This window comes from Zootoca vivipara, chromosome 11 (assembly GCF_965207765.1).
Source record: "Zootoca vivipara chromosome 11, rZooViv2.hap1.1, whole genome shotgun sequence".
Taxonomy (NCBI): Eukaryota; Metazoa; Chordata; class Lepidosauria; order Squamata; family Lacertidae; genus Zootoca; species Zootoca vivipara.
In genome coordinates, this window is record NC_142594.1 from 31,069,319 (window position 1) to 31,083,845 (window position 14,527).

At 41.5% G+C, this 14,527-nt stretch overlaps 1 protein-coding gene across 9 annotated transcripts in view; it reads right to left on the reverse strand.

Moving 5' to 3' along the window:
• Window positions 1-14,527, reverse strand: part of DYNC1I1 (dynein cytoplasmic 1 intermediate chain 1) — a 249,924-nt gene that overhangs the window by 169,919 nt on the left and 65,478 nt on the right. For 5 of the 9 annotated variants that reach the window (XM_088653899.1, XM_088653900.1, XM_088653904.1 and 2 more), the window contains 3 exons: window positions 10,322-10,438; window positions 8,507-8,621; window positions 4,907-4,997 (listed from right to left, as the gene is read on the reverse strand). In XM_088653899.1, coding sequence (XP_088510025.1) covers window positions 4,907-4,997; window positions 8,507-8,621; window positions 10,322-10,429 — 314 coding nt within the window. In that variant the 5' untranslated portion in view covers window positions 10,430-10,438. The remainder of the gene's footprint in view (window positions 1-4,906; window positions 4,998-8,506; window positions 8,622-10,321; window positions 10,439-14,527) is intronic. The other 4 variants (XM_088653902.1, XM_088653903.1, XM_088653906.1 and 1 more) reach the window with 1 other exon arrangement.

Genomic DNA, 14,527 nt, shown 5'->3' on the forward strand with positions numbered 1-14,527 from the left:
ACTTCTATCTAATCTGAGTGGTGAAAGAGGAGGGGGCGGAAAACACGTATAGATGCCGAGCACTTTCCGTGCCTAATGTGTTAGAGAAGTTGCCTAGATGAAACTGAAACAAAGTGAAAATGATCTCCGTAACACTGCCAAGGTCATTAATGAAGAAAGTGTGATTTGTCGAATATGCGGCAGCTTCCAATGTTATGAGTATCGTGGGGCCACTTATACCTGCACACCCAAGATACTTACGCGGGGGGGGGGGGCATGTAGCTTGCTCAAGGCAGTCATTACCCCTTTGCTCCATCCTCTTTCAAAACCTGTCAAGTTTCCCAAGTGACAAACAATATTCCGTTAGGGAGAATTCCATTACTGTGTGATTAAAGGAAGAGCTGGGGAACAGAATCCTCAGCGGACAAAGGCAACTGAGGTTACAGGAGGACAATGTTGCCTTGTATAGGCTTTGCACAGGTTCAAATGTCAGGTCCGCCTTTGCTGGCTCCGCACTTCAGGCTAGCTAGCACTGACCCTCTTAATCAGGGACTACCTGATTAACAGCTGGTTCATGATCTGCTTTGCTCATGCCTTTCCGCTTGACAGCAATCATATTTTTCAATTCTCCCCCTTATTAAGATTTTTTTTTAAAAAAAACTCCCTGAATACATTAGGAGGTTTGCTATAATTCAAAACACATAAATAAGCAAGCAAAAGTGAATTTTGTAAGAACTGTTTCTCAACTGCTTACTAGATTCCCACCCCCTTTTGAGTTTCTGGCTCCCCCTGTCTTCTCCTGCAAAATGCATGTGGCTTTTGTTGTTCCTTCTAACATTTTCCATGGGTACCCAATGGTAAGCGACACCTTTGATTTCCTTGGGGCCAATAGATGTTGCCACCTCTAAAAGAAAAGCAGACTAATTAAAGCTTCTATGAGTAGATTAATGAGCACGACAGGGCCATTATCCACCCTAGTTCGGTGACAGCACATTACATATTAATACAGGACTGAGCAGAGACTCAGGTTGCTAAGTCATGCTAGAAAGCCCCCTTAGGGAACAAGAGTGTGCACCCCCTCAAAACTACACCATGAGAAACTTACTAATGAGAACTATAATCTAGACAACCAAACTCTACATTTCCTTGAGGAATGAGAGTGTGACTGCTTTTAACGATGCCACTGGCTCACATGCAAAAGGCTAATTAACCAGAGATGCCCGACTTTGTAACTGGCAGACACCCAGAACCAATCCATGCTTTTTTGGTAGTTGAAACCGCCTGTGGAACACCCTCCTAGCAGATGTCAAACACATAAACAGCTACGTGATTTTTAAAAGACATCTGAAGGCAGCCCTGTTCAGGGAAGTTTTTAGTGTTGGACGTTTTATTGTGTTTTTACTATTTTTGTGTTGGGAGCCATCCGGAGTGGCCTGGGCAACCCTGTCAGATAGGCGGCATATAAATAATAAATAATTGTTGTCGTGGATCCATAATATCTGGAGACCCAAGGCTGAGAAAGGCTGGTTTAGTGTATATACCAAATATATACCTTCTCGGTGGTGGCGCCTTGTCCTGTGGAACGCCCTCCCATCAGATGTCAAAGAGAAAAACAGCTACCAGATTTTTAGAAGACATCTGAAGGCAGCCCTGTTTAGGGAGGCTTTTAATGTTTAATTGTTTTATTTCATTTTTCTGTTGTAAGCCACCCAGAGTGGCTGGAGAAACCCAGCCAGATGGGCGGGGTATAAATAATAAATTATTATAAATTATTATATTGCCATGAAGAGCAGTAGGAAAACCTGGGTCCATATAAATCAAGCACTAATTCACTCATAGGATCAATACCGATTGAAACCACATGACAACCTAAGAAATCGCACAAAGCCGCAAGACAACTGCCATCAATGATGGGAATGCAGTAAAAGTTGCCAGTCCATTTACTTCAGTGCCTTCCATGGGCACCATGATTTGATAGAAATAGTGTTATTTGGAAGTATTAATACAGCAGCCATACTGCTTAAAGTTGTCAATCATTGTTGTTGTTTAGCTAATGGGCAAATGTCAAGATGCTGGCAGCAGTGTACCTAATCGATCACTGTGCTCTACGGGAGGGGGGCTCCTGCAGATACCATCTCATCAGAAGGTCCTTTCCATATAATGTTGGTGTTGGACCTTCAGTATGCCAGTATCTACCCATTGCAACTCTCTCAATATATATCACAGAGCTGGCTTTTCTATTGTCTTTTCAGTTGTAGAAAATTCCTATCCCAGCCTGTATCTGTACTAGATTCCTATCCCAGCCTGTATCTGTACTAGATTGGGAAATTGTTTTTATTCTTGGCTTATTTATTGTTCATTGCTCTGTGGGAAGAATTTTATAAATGAAATGACCTAAGTTAATGCCCAAGAAGATAGCACATGGCTAGAAAGCAGTGTGATGCTGCTAGGAAGCAACTACATTGGAAATGTTTCATTGCTTTCTTCTTGACAATAATACTGCACAATATGAACCGGCATACTTAGAGCTGATGGGAAGACTTGAAACGGTTGTCCTTGAAACCTGAGGTACTGAAGGACAAGTTTGAAGATGCATCCAGCACAGAGATGTAGCAGCCAGCAAAGCCGAGGATCAAAGAATCTCTATCCTAAGACGCAGGCTATGTGGCGGAGGGTGGCGTTTTCCATCTACCACCCGTAGGCTCAGTGTGGTCAGAACAGATGGAGAACAGCAAAAGCTGTCAAGGACCATCAGCAGGCTTGGGAACATCAAGTCCTGCCCTGTGAGGATGGGAACATCTGGGAATGTTGGCATTTTGGTGGAGGTTCATTTGAGACGGAGCAAGAGCAAGAGGCTCACCTCTTTCTGCCAGGAAACTGGTGAGAGGGCAATTGAGGGTATTGGGGAGGAGTCTGCTTTTTCACCTTGACTACTGAGAGGAAGATGGTGACTACAGGGTTGCAGGTTGAGGTGAAAAGAGTGACTGGGTTGAGTGACAGCCTTAGGTTAGTCAATCACCTATAATACTTAGGCCAAGATGAAAGACAAATTCAGATGGTGGTGATCTGCCCCACTCTAGCCATTCCTTTAATTATAAATCTGTTCCTCGTATAATTCACAAGGGCAATGGTTGTAGCAACTGAGATATAAATATTCCCTGCTTTACATTACAAGGCTTCACTTTCTGATCCAATAAACCTTCATAGGAAATAACAAATTTCCATTTTACCTGTGGGTATATTTCTGATACCCACAGCAATTCATCTCTACATCCCTTTAAAAAAACTCATTTAAGGCTACATTTTCTCTCACACTTTTTGTTTGTTTGGGATTCTCACCAGTCCTGCTTCACACATTCCTTGAGTGTTTCTGGTTGGCTGGATGTGTCCTTGAAATCTGATAATACGTGTAATATAGGCAGGTGTGTGTATATAGAAACTAGCAGGGCCGGTCCACCCATGAGGCAAGCTGAGGTGACTGCCTCAGGCAGCCCAATCCACAGAGGCAGCAGATCCCAATTTACATCTTTATTTCCCCCCCCCCCATGTCCCTGATGTAGATCTTCACTCACCCCTTCTTCCCTGGCAGGCAGGGGGGTGCCATTTTTGTGGTTTGCCTCAGGTGCCAAAATGTCTTGGGCTAGCCCTGGAAACAAGTCTAGTCTGCAAAGGTAACATTTACATTTGTTGTTTTGCATCTTGCTTCCTCCACCACTGGCCCATGGCAGGTTGCTGAAAAGGGAATGCAGTCTTTAGGCTGAAAAAGGTTCCCGACTCCCAACCTACAGGCTCCTTTTATTGTACTCCAATAGAACAGGTATATTTCCAGACCCCATAGTCTTTCCTATGCCCCGCGGAGGACCTTAAGGTCCACAAATAACAATATTTTTGAGACCCCGAGCCATAAGGTGGCTAGATTGGCCCCAACTAGGGCCAGGGCCTTTTCAGTATTGGCCCCGACTTGGTGGAATGCTCTCTCACAGGAGACCAGGGCCCTCTGGGATTTGACATCTTTCCGCAGGGCCTGCAAGACGGAGCTGTTCCGCCTGGCCTTTGGGCTGGACTCAGTCTGACCACTATGTTTTTTCTCCCTTATGGTTTTGATTTGGGCCATTTTAAAATGAGGCTGCATTTTAAAAATTTCTTAAATCTAAATTGTATTTTAAATTGTATTTAAATCTAAATTGTTGTTACTATTATTATTGTTACTATTACTATTACTATTACTTTCCCACTAATTCAAGAAAGGCACAGGCTGATTGGAGTTGATGCTCAACAACACATGGAGGACAACACGCTGGTGATGAGACAACACCCACCAAACCTTAAGGCAACGGGCTAGCAAGGCAAGCTGTGTGGCGCACACAGATCTGTCATCTTACTGTTGGTTCTTTATCTTACAGTGGTCAATAATGCTACTCAGGAACCAGGTTGGTTTCAGGGGTATATATTTGCAGTTTGACCTACTTAGCTGCACAACTGTGGTCTCTCAACTTTTTGCCTAATTAAAAGGGGAGTTACTTTCTGCACCGGGTGCAGGAAGGGATGTGATAGGATAATTGGTTAATTGAAACTGTATTTAATTTGATCAAATGCCTTGTAAGCTGCTGGTGAGGAGGGGTGGTGGTTTGCAGCGTTTGGCTGTTACGTTTTCAAAAATAAAACTAAGAAAAGATCTTGAGGACAGCTTTTTATTTCTGCGCTCCATTCGCTGCACACACTCTGCGTTGATGAAGAAGTTCAACACTTACAACTTGGGAACATATATCACCTGAGGTGGCCGCCCCACCCTGGTCAGTAGTAGAGCCAGCACTGGGTCTACCCAATATTTACAACTGGGTGGCAGGGCATGGTAGGAAAGGCATTCGCATCAAAGGAATCCACAATGAAAGCAAAGAGCACACACAGACAGAGAATTTCGTCTTACCTTCCTACGGGTCCCAAGTCTCCCGAATCTTGGCTTCCGGCTTCGCTGGGAGTGCTCACTGATTTCGGAGAGGGAGACATAGGGGTTGGGACTAAATAATGAAAATAACAGGTATCCCATGTTAAAACATGCAGCGACTGCACTGATGAAGAGCAGTGTGAGACAAATCATAAGCGAGGATCCGAAATGATAAAACGGTTGGATGAGTGGAAGAGTTTGAAATGGTGAAACCAAAAGGAGGAAAAGAGGAAAGGGAAAGGAAGAAAGTCAAGTGAATTCTAAATATTTTGGCAAATTAAAAGTTGAAATGAATTTTAGATTGGCCTGAAAGCGAGTTATGATAGTATCAGTACTCAATGTTAAGACCGACTCTGAGTTTTTATTTAATTTTTTAGATTTTTAGACATGGAAACATATTTAAAGAAGTAATATAGGCCTTGGATATCTTTTTTTTTAAAAAAGTTAAGGGTAACAGAAAATGGAAAATACTGTTTCTGCATCGTGTTAAAATGATTTTCTTTATGAGAGCTGCAGTTGCTTGAGCAAACATTGGTTTATATCAGGCATCCCTAAACTGCGGCCCTCCAGATGTTTTGGCCTACAACTCCCATGATCCCTAGCTAACAGTATCAGTGGCAGGGGAAGATGGGAATTGTAGTCCAAAACATCTGGAGGGCCAAAATTTGGGGGTGCCTGGTTTATATCCAATGCAGGTCATATTTAGAGTAGACCCACTAAAATTAATGGACATGACTAACTTTGGTCCATTAATTTCAAAGGGTCTACTCCAGGCACATTTTTCCCCAGGGTGCATTTTCCTCCTCGCACTGTCCTTGCTAGCCCCATGCTACTTTGCAAGTCCGATCCCACATCCCGGCCTCGCAAAGCAGCATGGGACTGACAGGGCGTCAGGATGACGCAACAAGCATGCACCCTTCCAATCAGACCAATCGGATTGATTGGAAGGGCGGATGTCTGCCCTGCTGCGTCCTCCTCAAGCCACCCTCCGTGCCCCCCCCCCAGGCACGCCCCAGGTGCTGGGAAGGCACGCTCCACCGCTGCCTGCCTGTGCGGACTAATGTCACCTGACGCAAATCTACACTGCTAGGCTTTTAGCTTGATCCAAACAGCTTTGGCATTTTTCTGCCAGAACTGTGAAAGTGTTATACCTCCAATGATTTCACTGGAAGGCTTTGGTTTTCATTATTCCCCTGTTCCACATGCTAGATAGGCATTTCTGCAGAATGACTGCAGGGTCACAGAACCCAGCTTGTTTAAAACTTGGGAACTTCAAAACTAATCCAACAGTAGGGGGGCAATTGGTTGGGACCCTGCCAAGTGAAGTTAAGGCAAAACCTAAGTCAGCTAGCTTGCTCACACAGTGCTCAGCCTAGGCCCAAGAGCCCAAAGTAAGACTGCATGGTGATTTAGTTTAATAAGTCCCCCCAACCCCCACAAAAAAGACAAGCTGTGGAACCTTTCCATTTCAAGCACTGAAATCAAAGATAGACCAATCACACTTTTAAAGTGGAAATGCTGCTGTTGTTTTTGAATCTAGATTGGCAAGGGGGCAGGTAATGCAGAAACAATTCTACTTCGACTAATCTTCATGGTAGCCACATGGAGGAAAATGTAGATCTTATAATGCGACATCACCTGTTTCAACTTGGCCATTTAAAAATGCACTGTTTTACTTTGTTAAATCAAAAATAATTTCCCAACCACATTTTCTTTTTTTCTTTTCCTAGCTAAATCCTTCACATCTCCTGGTAGAAGTGCCAATCAAATGGATTGGTTGTGGCACGAGGTCCAACACCTTACACATATTCTCACTAGGAACTGTCACTAAAACGAATCGCGAGTGCAAAAGGCATTCATTTTTCATGACAGCCCTTTGGCAGGTACAGGTGTGAAGTGGTAGGTGATGTGCTTATTATGCATCCATTCTGCTTCTTTGGCTTTATCTGAATCGGGAAGAGCTGGTTTTTAATTTGCATGAATAGCCTACAAAGAGAATCATGGCTTTAGAGCAGGCATAGGCAACCTTGGCTCTCCAGATGTTTTGGAACTACAACTCCCATGATCCTTAGCTAACAGGGCCAGTGATCAGGGATCATGGGAGCTGGAGTTCCAAAACATCTGGAGAGCCAAGGTTGCCTGTGTCTGCTTTAGAGCCAAGAGATGCATCATGCTGTATTTTAATATGGCCATCAATGCTGGCTCCAGGTTTTCTTGCTGGCTTACAGAACTGAAGCCATGATCCACACTAGGAAATATGCTTGTTTTATTTAATTATTTCTACATTTATATCTCACCTTTCCCCCAAGAAGCTCACGGTGTGGTCCATAGTTCTCCTCTTCACCATTTTATCCTCGCAGCAACACTATGGGGTAGGTTAGGCGAAGAGACCGTGACTGACCCATGGTCACCCGGTGAGCTTCATGGCTGAGCAGGAATTTCAACCCTGGTCTCCCATGTCTTAGTCCAACACTCTAACTGCTACATCATGCTGAGGTTCATGTTGGAGACCTCAGATTGTATTTCACATTCCTAAAAGCCCTACATGGCTTAGGCCCGGGTGGCAAACATCAGGCCCAGGAGACAAATGTGGACCTTCCGACCTCTATTCAGCCCATAGAACACTTCTTAGGCCACGTCCCCTAGCAGGTCATCTTTGCAAGCCACATCCCTCGTGAGTTCTGCTCCTCACCTTCTTTGCCAGGTTGGAATATCCTTGAACTGTGACAATGCCTCTTCCTAAAACTCTTAAGGAGTTTCCATGAGCGCAGGAAACTTTCCCACTGCAAAAAAAAAGTCGCCTTCCAACTCACAGAGGGCAATGGGAACCAAAGTGGAGCAGAGTGAATGGAGCCTAGCATACCTCCTCTACCTCTGTCACATGTTCATGTAAATCACTTTTGAATGCCTAAATAGGTCTACGATTAGGATGGAATAAAACAAAACAGCAGAAAAAGGGTGGGAGGAAGGGACATATATATCAAACAAGCGCATTCCAAGCACATTTTCCACCTCAAAGAATTCTGGGCACTGTAGTTTGTTAAGGGTTGCTGCAAACGGTAACTCTGTGAGGGGTATACCACAGTGCCCAGAATTCTCTGAGGGAGAAAATGTGCTTGGGATGTTTTTTAAATGTACAGTGTGTACGTATAAATTTATGTTTCTTTTCTGAGTTTTTTTTTATGATACTTGTTTTAAAGGTCAATAAAGGGCTCTATTTTCAAAGGAGCAACTATTATACGTAAGAAAAAATCAGATGAATGAAGTGGAACCAAGCCAATTTTCAGAAGAATGGAACAGCGACAGCCCAAGATGGTGCGAGTGGTGTGGCCCACAGAGAAACCATTTTGAAATGTCTGGATGAGAATGAAACATAACAGACACACTGAGATTCAGGACAGCTAAAAAGCAGAAATGCTCTGAATTGGTTATTGGGGCGATATGAAACGGTGTTTAAGCAGAAGACGTAACGTTATGAACAACAGCCAAAAACCAAGAAAAGAAAAGCATGCAACGGTCAAAAAGAATGTGCGGATCTTAAACAGTGGCTAAAATGTTTTGAACAGGTCTCTCTCTGAATACCTAGAGGTGGTTCTGGAGAAATACCAATGCTCTGAAGTAAAGCTTCTGTCTCCCTTCTCTTCCGGTCCAGATCAGAATCTTCCTGAGTTGGTTCTTTCTTTTGCTGAAAATCTGACTGAAATAATAGTATCGGACAATTAGCTGAAGTGAAAGAAAACTGAAATTAAAGGAGAATGGTGTTTCCTGACGCTAGTGGCAGCTTTCCCCTTGGTGCAATAGGAAATGGTCACCCACCCACCCCTCAGCCCTTCCTGGTGCGTCTTGGGCCACATCCACACCATACATTTAAAGCACTATGATACCACTTCAAACAGTCATCATGGCTTCCCCCAAGGAATTCTGGGAGTTGTCGTTTATTAAGGGTGCAGAGGGTTGTTTGGAGAACCCTATTCCCCCTCCCAGATTTACAATTCTCAGAGTGCTTTAACCATCAAGGCCTCTTCTGAGAATTGTAGTTCTGTGAGGGGAACTAGGGTCTCCCAACAACTTTCAGCACTCTTAGCAAAGGTGGGGTTGTGTATGTGTGTCTCAGTTGCTTCTAGGGAACTATCAAAAGTGCAAAATGGAGGGAAGACAGCAAAAAAACAAAATTTGCAACATCAATTTCTCATAGCAAAGCCCAATAATGGTATGAAATGCACGTACGATATTAAAGTGTCAGTTTAAAGCAAACCAGTTATTAGAAAAGGGATAACAGGTGCTTTAAACTGCAGCAAATGTTGACATCTGAAAGAAAAGAAACATAATCACTTAATGCTTCCTTGACTTTGCATGAAAATGAGTATCCGTTCCCTGTCAATTCTCATCTCTATTTCGCTAAGTGACTGAATAAAAAAGAAGTGCAAATCCCCTTAATGAAAAAAAACCTTACGCATATCGTCAAGGACAAATAAACTAATATGTCAGTCAAACCTTAATAGAACTAAAAGATGTTACCAAGCCAGGAGGCTAAAATACAACAGCAATTATCGTTTACTTTGCTGAAAAACAGTAAGTGCAAATCTGCTACCGTAGCAACTAGGCTAGCCAGTCACAAACATAAAAGGGGGGGATAGAAAAGACAGGTTTTAAAGGAACAATAAATATATTTAAAAATAGACACATGGAACCTTTGGGAATTGCAGCATCAGTCAGTTAAAAAGAATTAAATGTATACTGTATTTACATTTTTTAAAATTAAAATAGAATTGAGGTGGGGCAAAAATAAGCTTTTGGCACCATGGCATCACTGCATGGGATCCACAGGATCAGTTTAACAAAAAAATTCTAGTTGTGGGGGACACTTAAACCCTCCTGTACGACTGTATGCAACCTTTGAGCTGTGGATTAGCTACTCTGGGTAGAAGTTCACTGTCTTAAACCACAGTGAATCCACACTGAGTCAAGACTTGAAGCTGGGTGTTCCAGATTCAGTCCAAAACTTTTCTCCCCACCTGACTGGATCAGCCTGTTTACACCTGCAGTAACTGGATCCAAGCTGTGATATAAAAGACAATAGAGATGTCTTCCTACACAAAGTGAATGAAAGGACAGGATTCAAAGAAGAAGAAGAAGAAGAAGAAGAAGAAGAAGAAGAAGAAGAAGAAGAAGAAGAAGAAGAAGAAGAAGAAGAAGAAGAAGTCAATAGCTAATTGGGGAACACCATAAGCAGCATCGCTTATATATACTTATGTCAGTGCTTTTCTTCTAGAAAAAGGGTGCCAGTACTGGGTACCCCTGAGTACCTTGTGTACTGACTTGTGTCGAGGACAGTAGAGAATATACATCCAAATAAATAAACAATCAAAAATGGGAAGGGAGCCTCAACAGCCTTACCTCTTTTTTCTTCCTTTCTTCTTCCTTCCGTTTCTTCTCCTCCCTTATCTGAGCCAAACGCTGCTTTTTGCGTTCAAGCTCCGCTTTTAAATCGCTCTTGTCAGACATGGTGATTCCCTGTTACAAAGCAAAAGTAGCAAATTTAGATTTAGGAAAGGGGGGGAATTGAGGTCTCTTTTCTGCCTTTGATTGGCATGGGGGGGGGGAATTCTGATGCAACTATAAGTATAACTTGGTAATTCTCCAGTGACGGCTGGAGATCAGTAAAAGAATGAACAAAATGGTAAGTATATTAAGCTAGACAACATGAAAAGGTCTCTGCCTCGTTTTGTTTTGTTTTTGTTTTTTATAATAAATTTTTATTGATTTTCCAACATACAAACATACAAGAAAAAAAAAACATTATATACATCAAGATTGACAGCACGACTTCCTTCCTTCCAGTAGATGGTAAGTTATTTCAATCTCATATCGTATTATTTAATTCATTATATATGTATCATTGTGGGAGTTATGTTATTACCACTAACGTTTTCATACCTTTATAATTAATTTTTGCATATTCAACAAATTTACTCCATTGCAATTTGAGTTTTCCTTCATCCTGATCCCGGATTCTGTTGGTGAGTACGGCCATTTCCATATATTCTAGAAGTTTCGACTGCCACTCATTAATTGATGGCATTTCGTTAATTTTCCATTTCTGGGCTATTAGAATTCTCGCCGCCGTGGTGGCGTACAAAAAGAAATTTTTATCAGTTTTTGCTATTTCTTTATCTAAAAGTCCCAACAAAAAAATCTCCGGCTTTTTGGGAAAGGTGTATCTCAGAATTTTCTTTAATTCATTGTAAACCAGATCCCAAAACTTTTTAACCTTTTTGCACTCCCACCACATGTGGTAAAATTCTCCCACCGATGTTTCGCATTTCCAGCACCACTTATTTTGATTTCTATATATTTTAGATAATTTTACTGGTGTTAGGTACCAACGGTGTACTAACTTCATTACATTTTCTTTAAGAGAAGTACATGCCGTAAAGTTTAGATGTTCTTTCCATAATTTGGTCCAGCTATCGGTGGGTATATTGTGCCCGAAATCTCTCGCCCATTTGATCATACAATCCTTTGTCAACTCATCCAACGTGTACCAATCCAGTAATAAATTGTACATTTTTGATAATAATTTTTGACTATTTTCCAATAATTCGATTTGAAATTTCGACTTTTTTGCTTCAAAACCAATTTCTCTTCTATCCTTATTAAATAAATCATTAACTTGATAATATTGTAGCCAACCGGCGAATTTATCCTTAATCTGGTCATAAATTTTTAATTTAAAATCATCTTTCGTTTTTACAACAATATCCTCATACATAATTCCTTTCTTATCCATGTTCACTTTTCGTATAGCTAAAACATTTAAGGGAGCAACCCACCATGGTGTTTTCCTTTCTAATAGAGCTTTATTGCGGTTCCATACTTCCAAAATTGGACCCCTAAATACATGACTTTTAAAGCCAGTATGGATTTTGTTATAGCACAGATAGGCATGCCAGCCGAATCTATTTGTATATCCCTCAAGGTCTAACAAATCCGTATTTTGTAACATAATCCAATCCTTGATCCATACAAGGCAAGCTGCCTCATAGTATAGCTTTAACTCAGGCATGGCAAACCCTCCTCTCTCTTTTTTATCTACAAGAATTTTTTGCTTAATTCTGGGCTTCTTTCCTAACCACACAAATTTAGATAGGGCTCTTTGCCACTCCTTAAATTGGGAAGTCCCTTTTATTATAGGAATATTTTGGAATAGGAATAAGAGCCGTGGCAGAACATTCATTTTCACCGCCGCAATCCTTCCCCAGAAAGATAATTTAAGTTTCTTCCAGCATTCCATATCTTTGTTGATTTCTTTCCAGACTGTTTTGTAATTGTCGTTGAACAGATTAATATTTTTCGCCGTTAGCCACACTCCTAAATATTTTATCTTTTTGGCACATGAAATTCCTAATTGTTCTTCTAATCTCTCACTTTCTTCTTTTTTTAGATTTTTCAGAATCATCTTGGTCTTTGTTTTATTGAGCTTGAAACCCGCCACCTTGCCGAATTCTTCCAAAATTTTCAAGACTTCCGGTAAGCTTGTGTCTGGTTGTTCTACAGTTACTGCGAGGTCATCGGCGAAAGCCTTGACTTTATATTCTTTTTTCCCTAATTTAATGCCCTTTACTTCTGTATCATTTCTCAAACGATTATTCAAGATTTCCATAACCATGATAAATAACAAGGGGGAGATAGGGCAGCCCTGTCTAGTCCCCTTAGAGATATCGAATTTTTCTGTCAAGTTGTTATTTATTATTAGCCTTTTGTTTTTAGACCTATCTTCCGTTGCTTTTGCACAGTTTTAAAACTACTATCATGGTATAATTGTAAATCACATTGAGTTGCATATAAAAGACAATTCATAGGTAATGAATAACAACAGCAACACCCGGAGTTTGAAAGGGCAACTGAATGATTTTTCACCAGACCACCTTCTGAGCTTCTGGTTTTGCCCTGATTAAGGCCATTAAAATCTAAGGCTATGTTCAAATAACTGCTTACTCGACATCCAGGGTGCTTCCACTGCTAATTCTTGAAGCTACACTCACATGATGTTAGCCGCAATCCCTATCAATCCCGAAGTTTCTTGGCAAATTCTGCTGTTTGATGCATTTTTCTCAAACCAGCTTCACTCCAATTAGAAAACCAGAGGTAGAGTAAGTGGTAATGCGAACACTCCTTAAGAGCCATCACTCAGGCCCAGATGAGCACACAGGGGCAGATGATAGTTTGATGAGCCAGGGTTATGGGGCAGAAAAACCCAAAGGGCTGCCCCTCTCTGTTGTGAACAACTCTGATGTGAACAACTAGATGCAAATGTAACTTGAAAAGCAGCGGGGGGAAATCACCTGCTATGTTTCAAGCCACTATTGTGAACATACTCTTTAAATTCACTTTCCACACCTCAACAAGGTTCTCTCACCCAGAACCAAAAAACAAACCATTCCTATTAAGCATTGTTAACAAATAGAGGCCATTTTGGGGCACACATTGCTCCCTACTTTAAAGGGCCTTCTCTCCTGGGAGCAACTCCTGCACCTTAATTGTGCTCAAATTCTCATCAGCATTCATTTAAGCAAAACTTTTGGTTCTGAACAACTAGCCTTTCACCCCCTCAGTCTAGGATCTGAAACCCACCCTAATCTGTGGTTTAGGCTATACCCTGGTGAGCCTAAATCACCAGTAACATCACACAGATGATTAATAGGTTAAAAGGGAAGAAGGGAAATTGGATCCAGGGTAGGGAGGGTTGAAGGGAGGGAACAGTAAAATCAATATGAGAACTGTTACAGAGGGTCAGGTAATGGCATCATTATGGGTACAAAAGCACCGCTGAGCAAAGATTGCCCTCAGAAGCATCGAGGAAACTCAGGGCTACAACCAATTATACTCTCTTTTTAGTTTTGCATTATGCCTCACTGCTCAATTACACTAGCCGAGCTTTGACTCAATCAATGCTAATGCCACGTCCATGTTGCTAAGGGCCCTTTCTGTAATGGGTGCAAAAAGGGATTTTAAAAGGGTGACAAGGCTACATTGACAGGAAATCCGATATGCTCAGTGTAACTACGAAAAATGCATTTCTTCCACCACCCTCCTTTTCTCTTTAATTTTCAACACATTAAAATCATCATACAAACAAAATATTCCACCCTGACCCAGAAGATGACATTCTCCTAAGTTGCCCTGTGTTTACGAGACACCACTTTTATACTCCTCAACATTTCTCAGATGGAAAAGAGACATTCTCTTCTACATCAGGAAAAGAACAAATGTGTGAGGGAAGGGATCGTGTACAATACCTTCAGCAGATAAATGGAATGGGGGGGGAGAAATTAGCTGGAAGATGACTTAATAATAATAATAATAATAATAATGGAAACTGAGAACGATCAGGAACAGTTCAATAGTAAATCCTATTGAACTCATTGGGTCTTAGTTCTGAGTAGAGTGTGAAAGGCTCAATTTACAATAAAGGAATAAACACTCCATGTATTTCCTAAAAGGTGGCTGGCTGCTGAAGCATTGCAATTAAAGAACTTGAAGTGGATTGGTTACATTTTCCTTCAAAATTATAGCAAGAGCTTTGTATGCCAGCTTCAACAT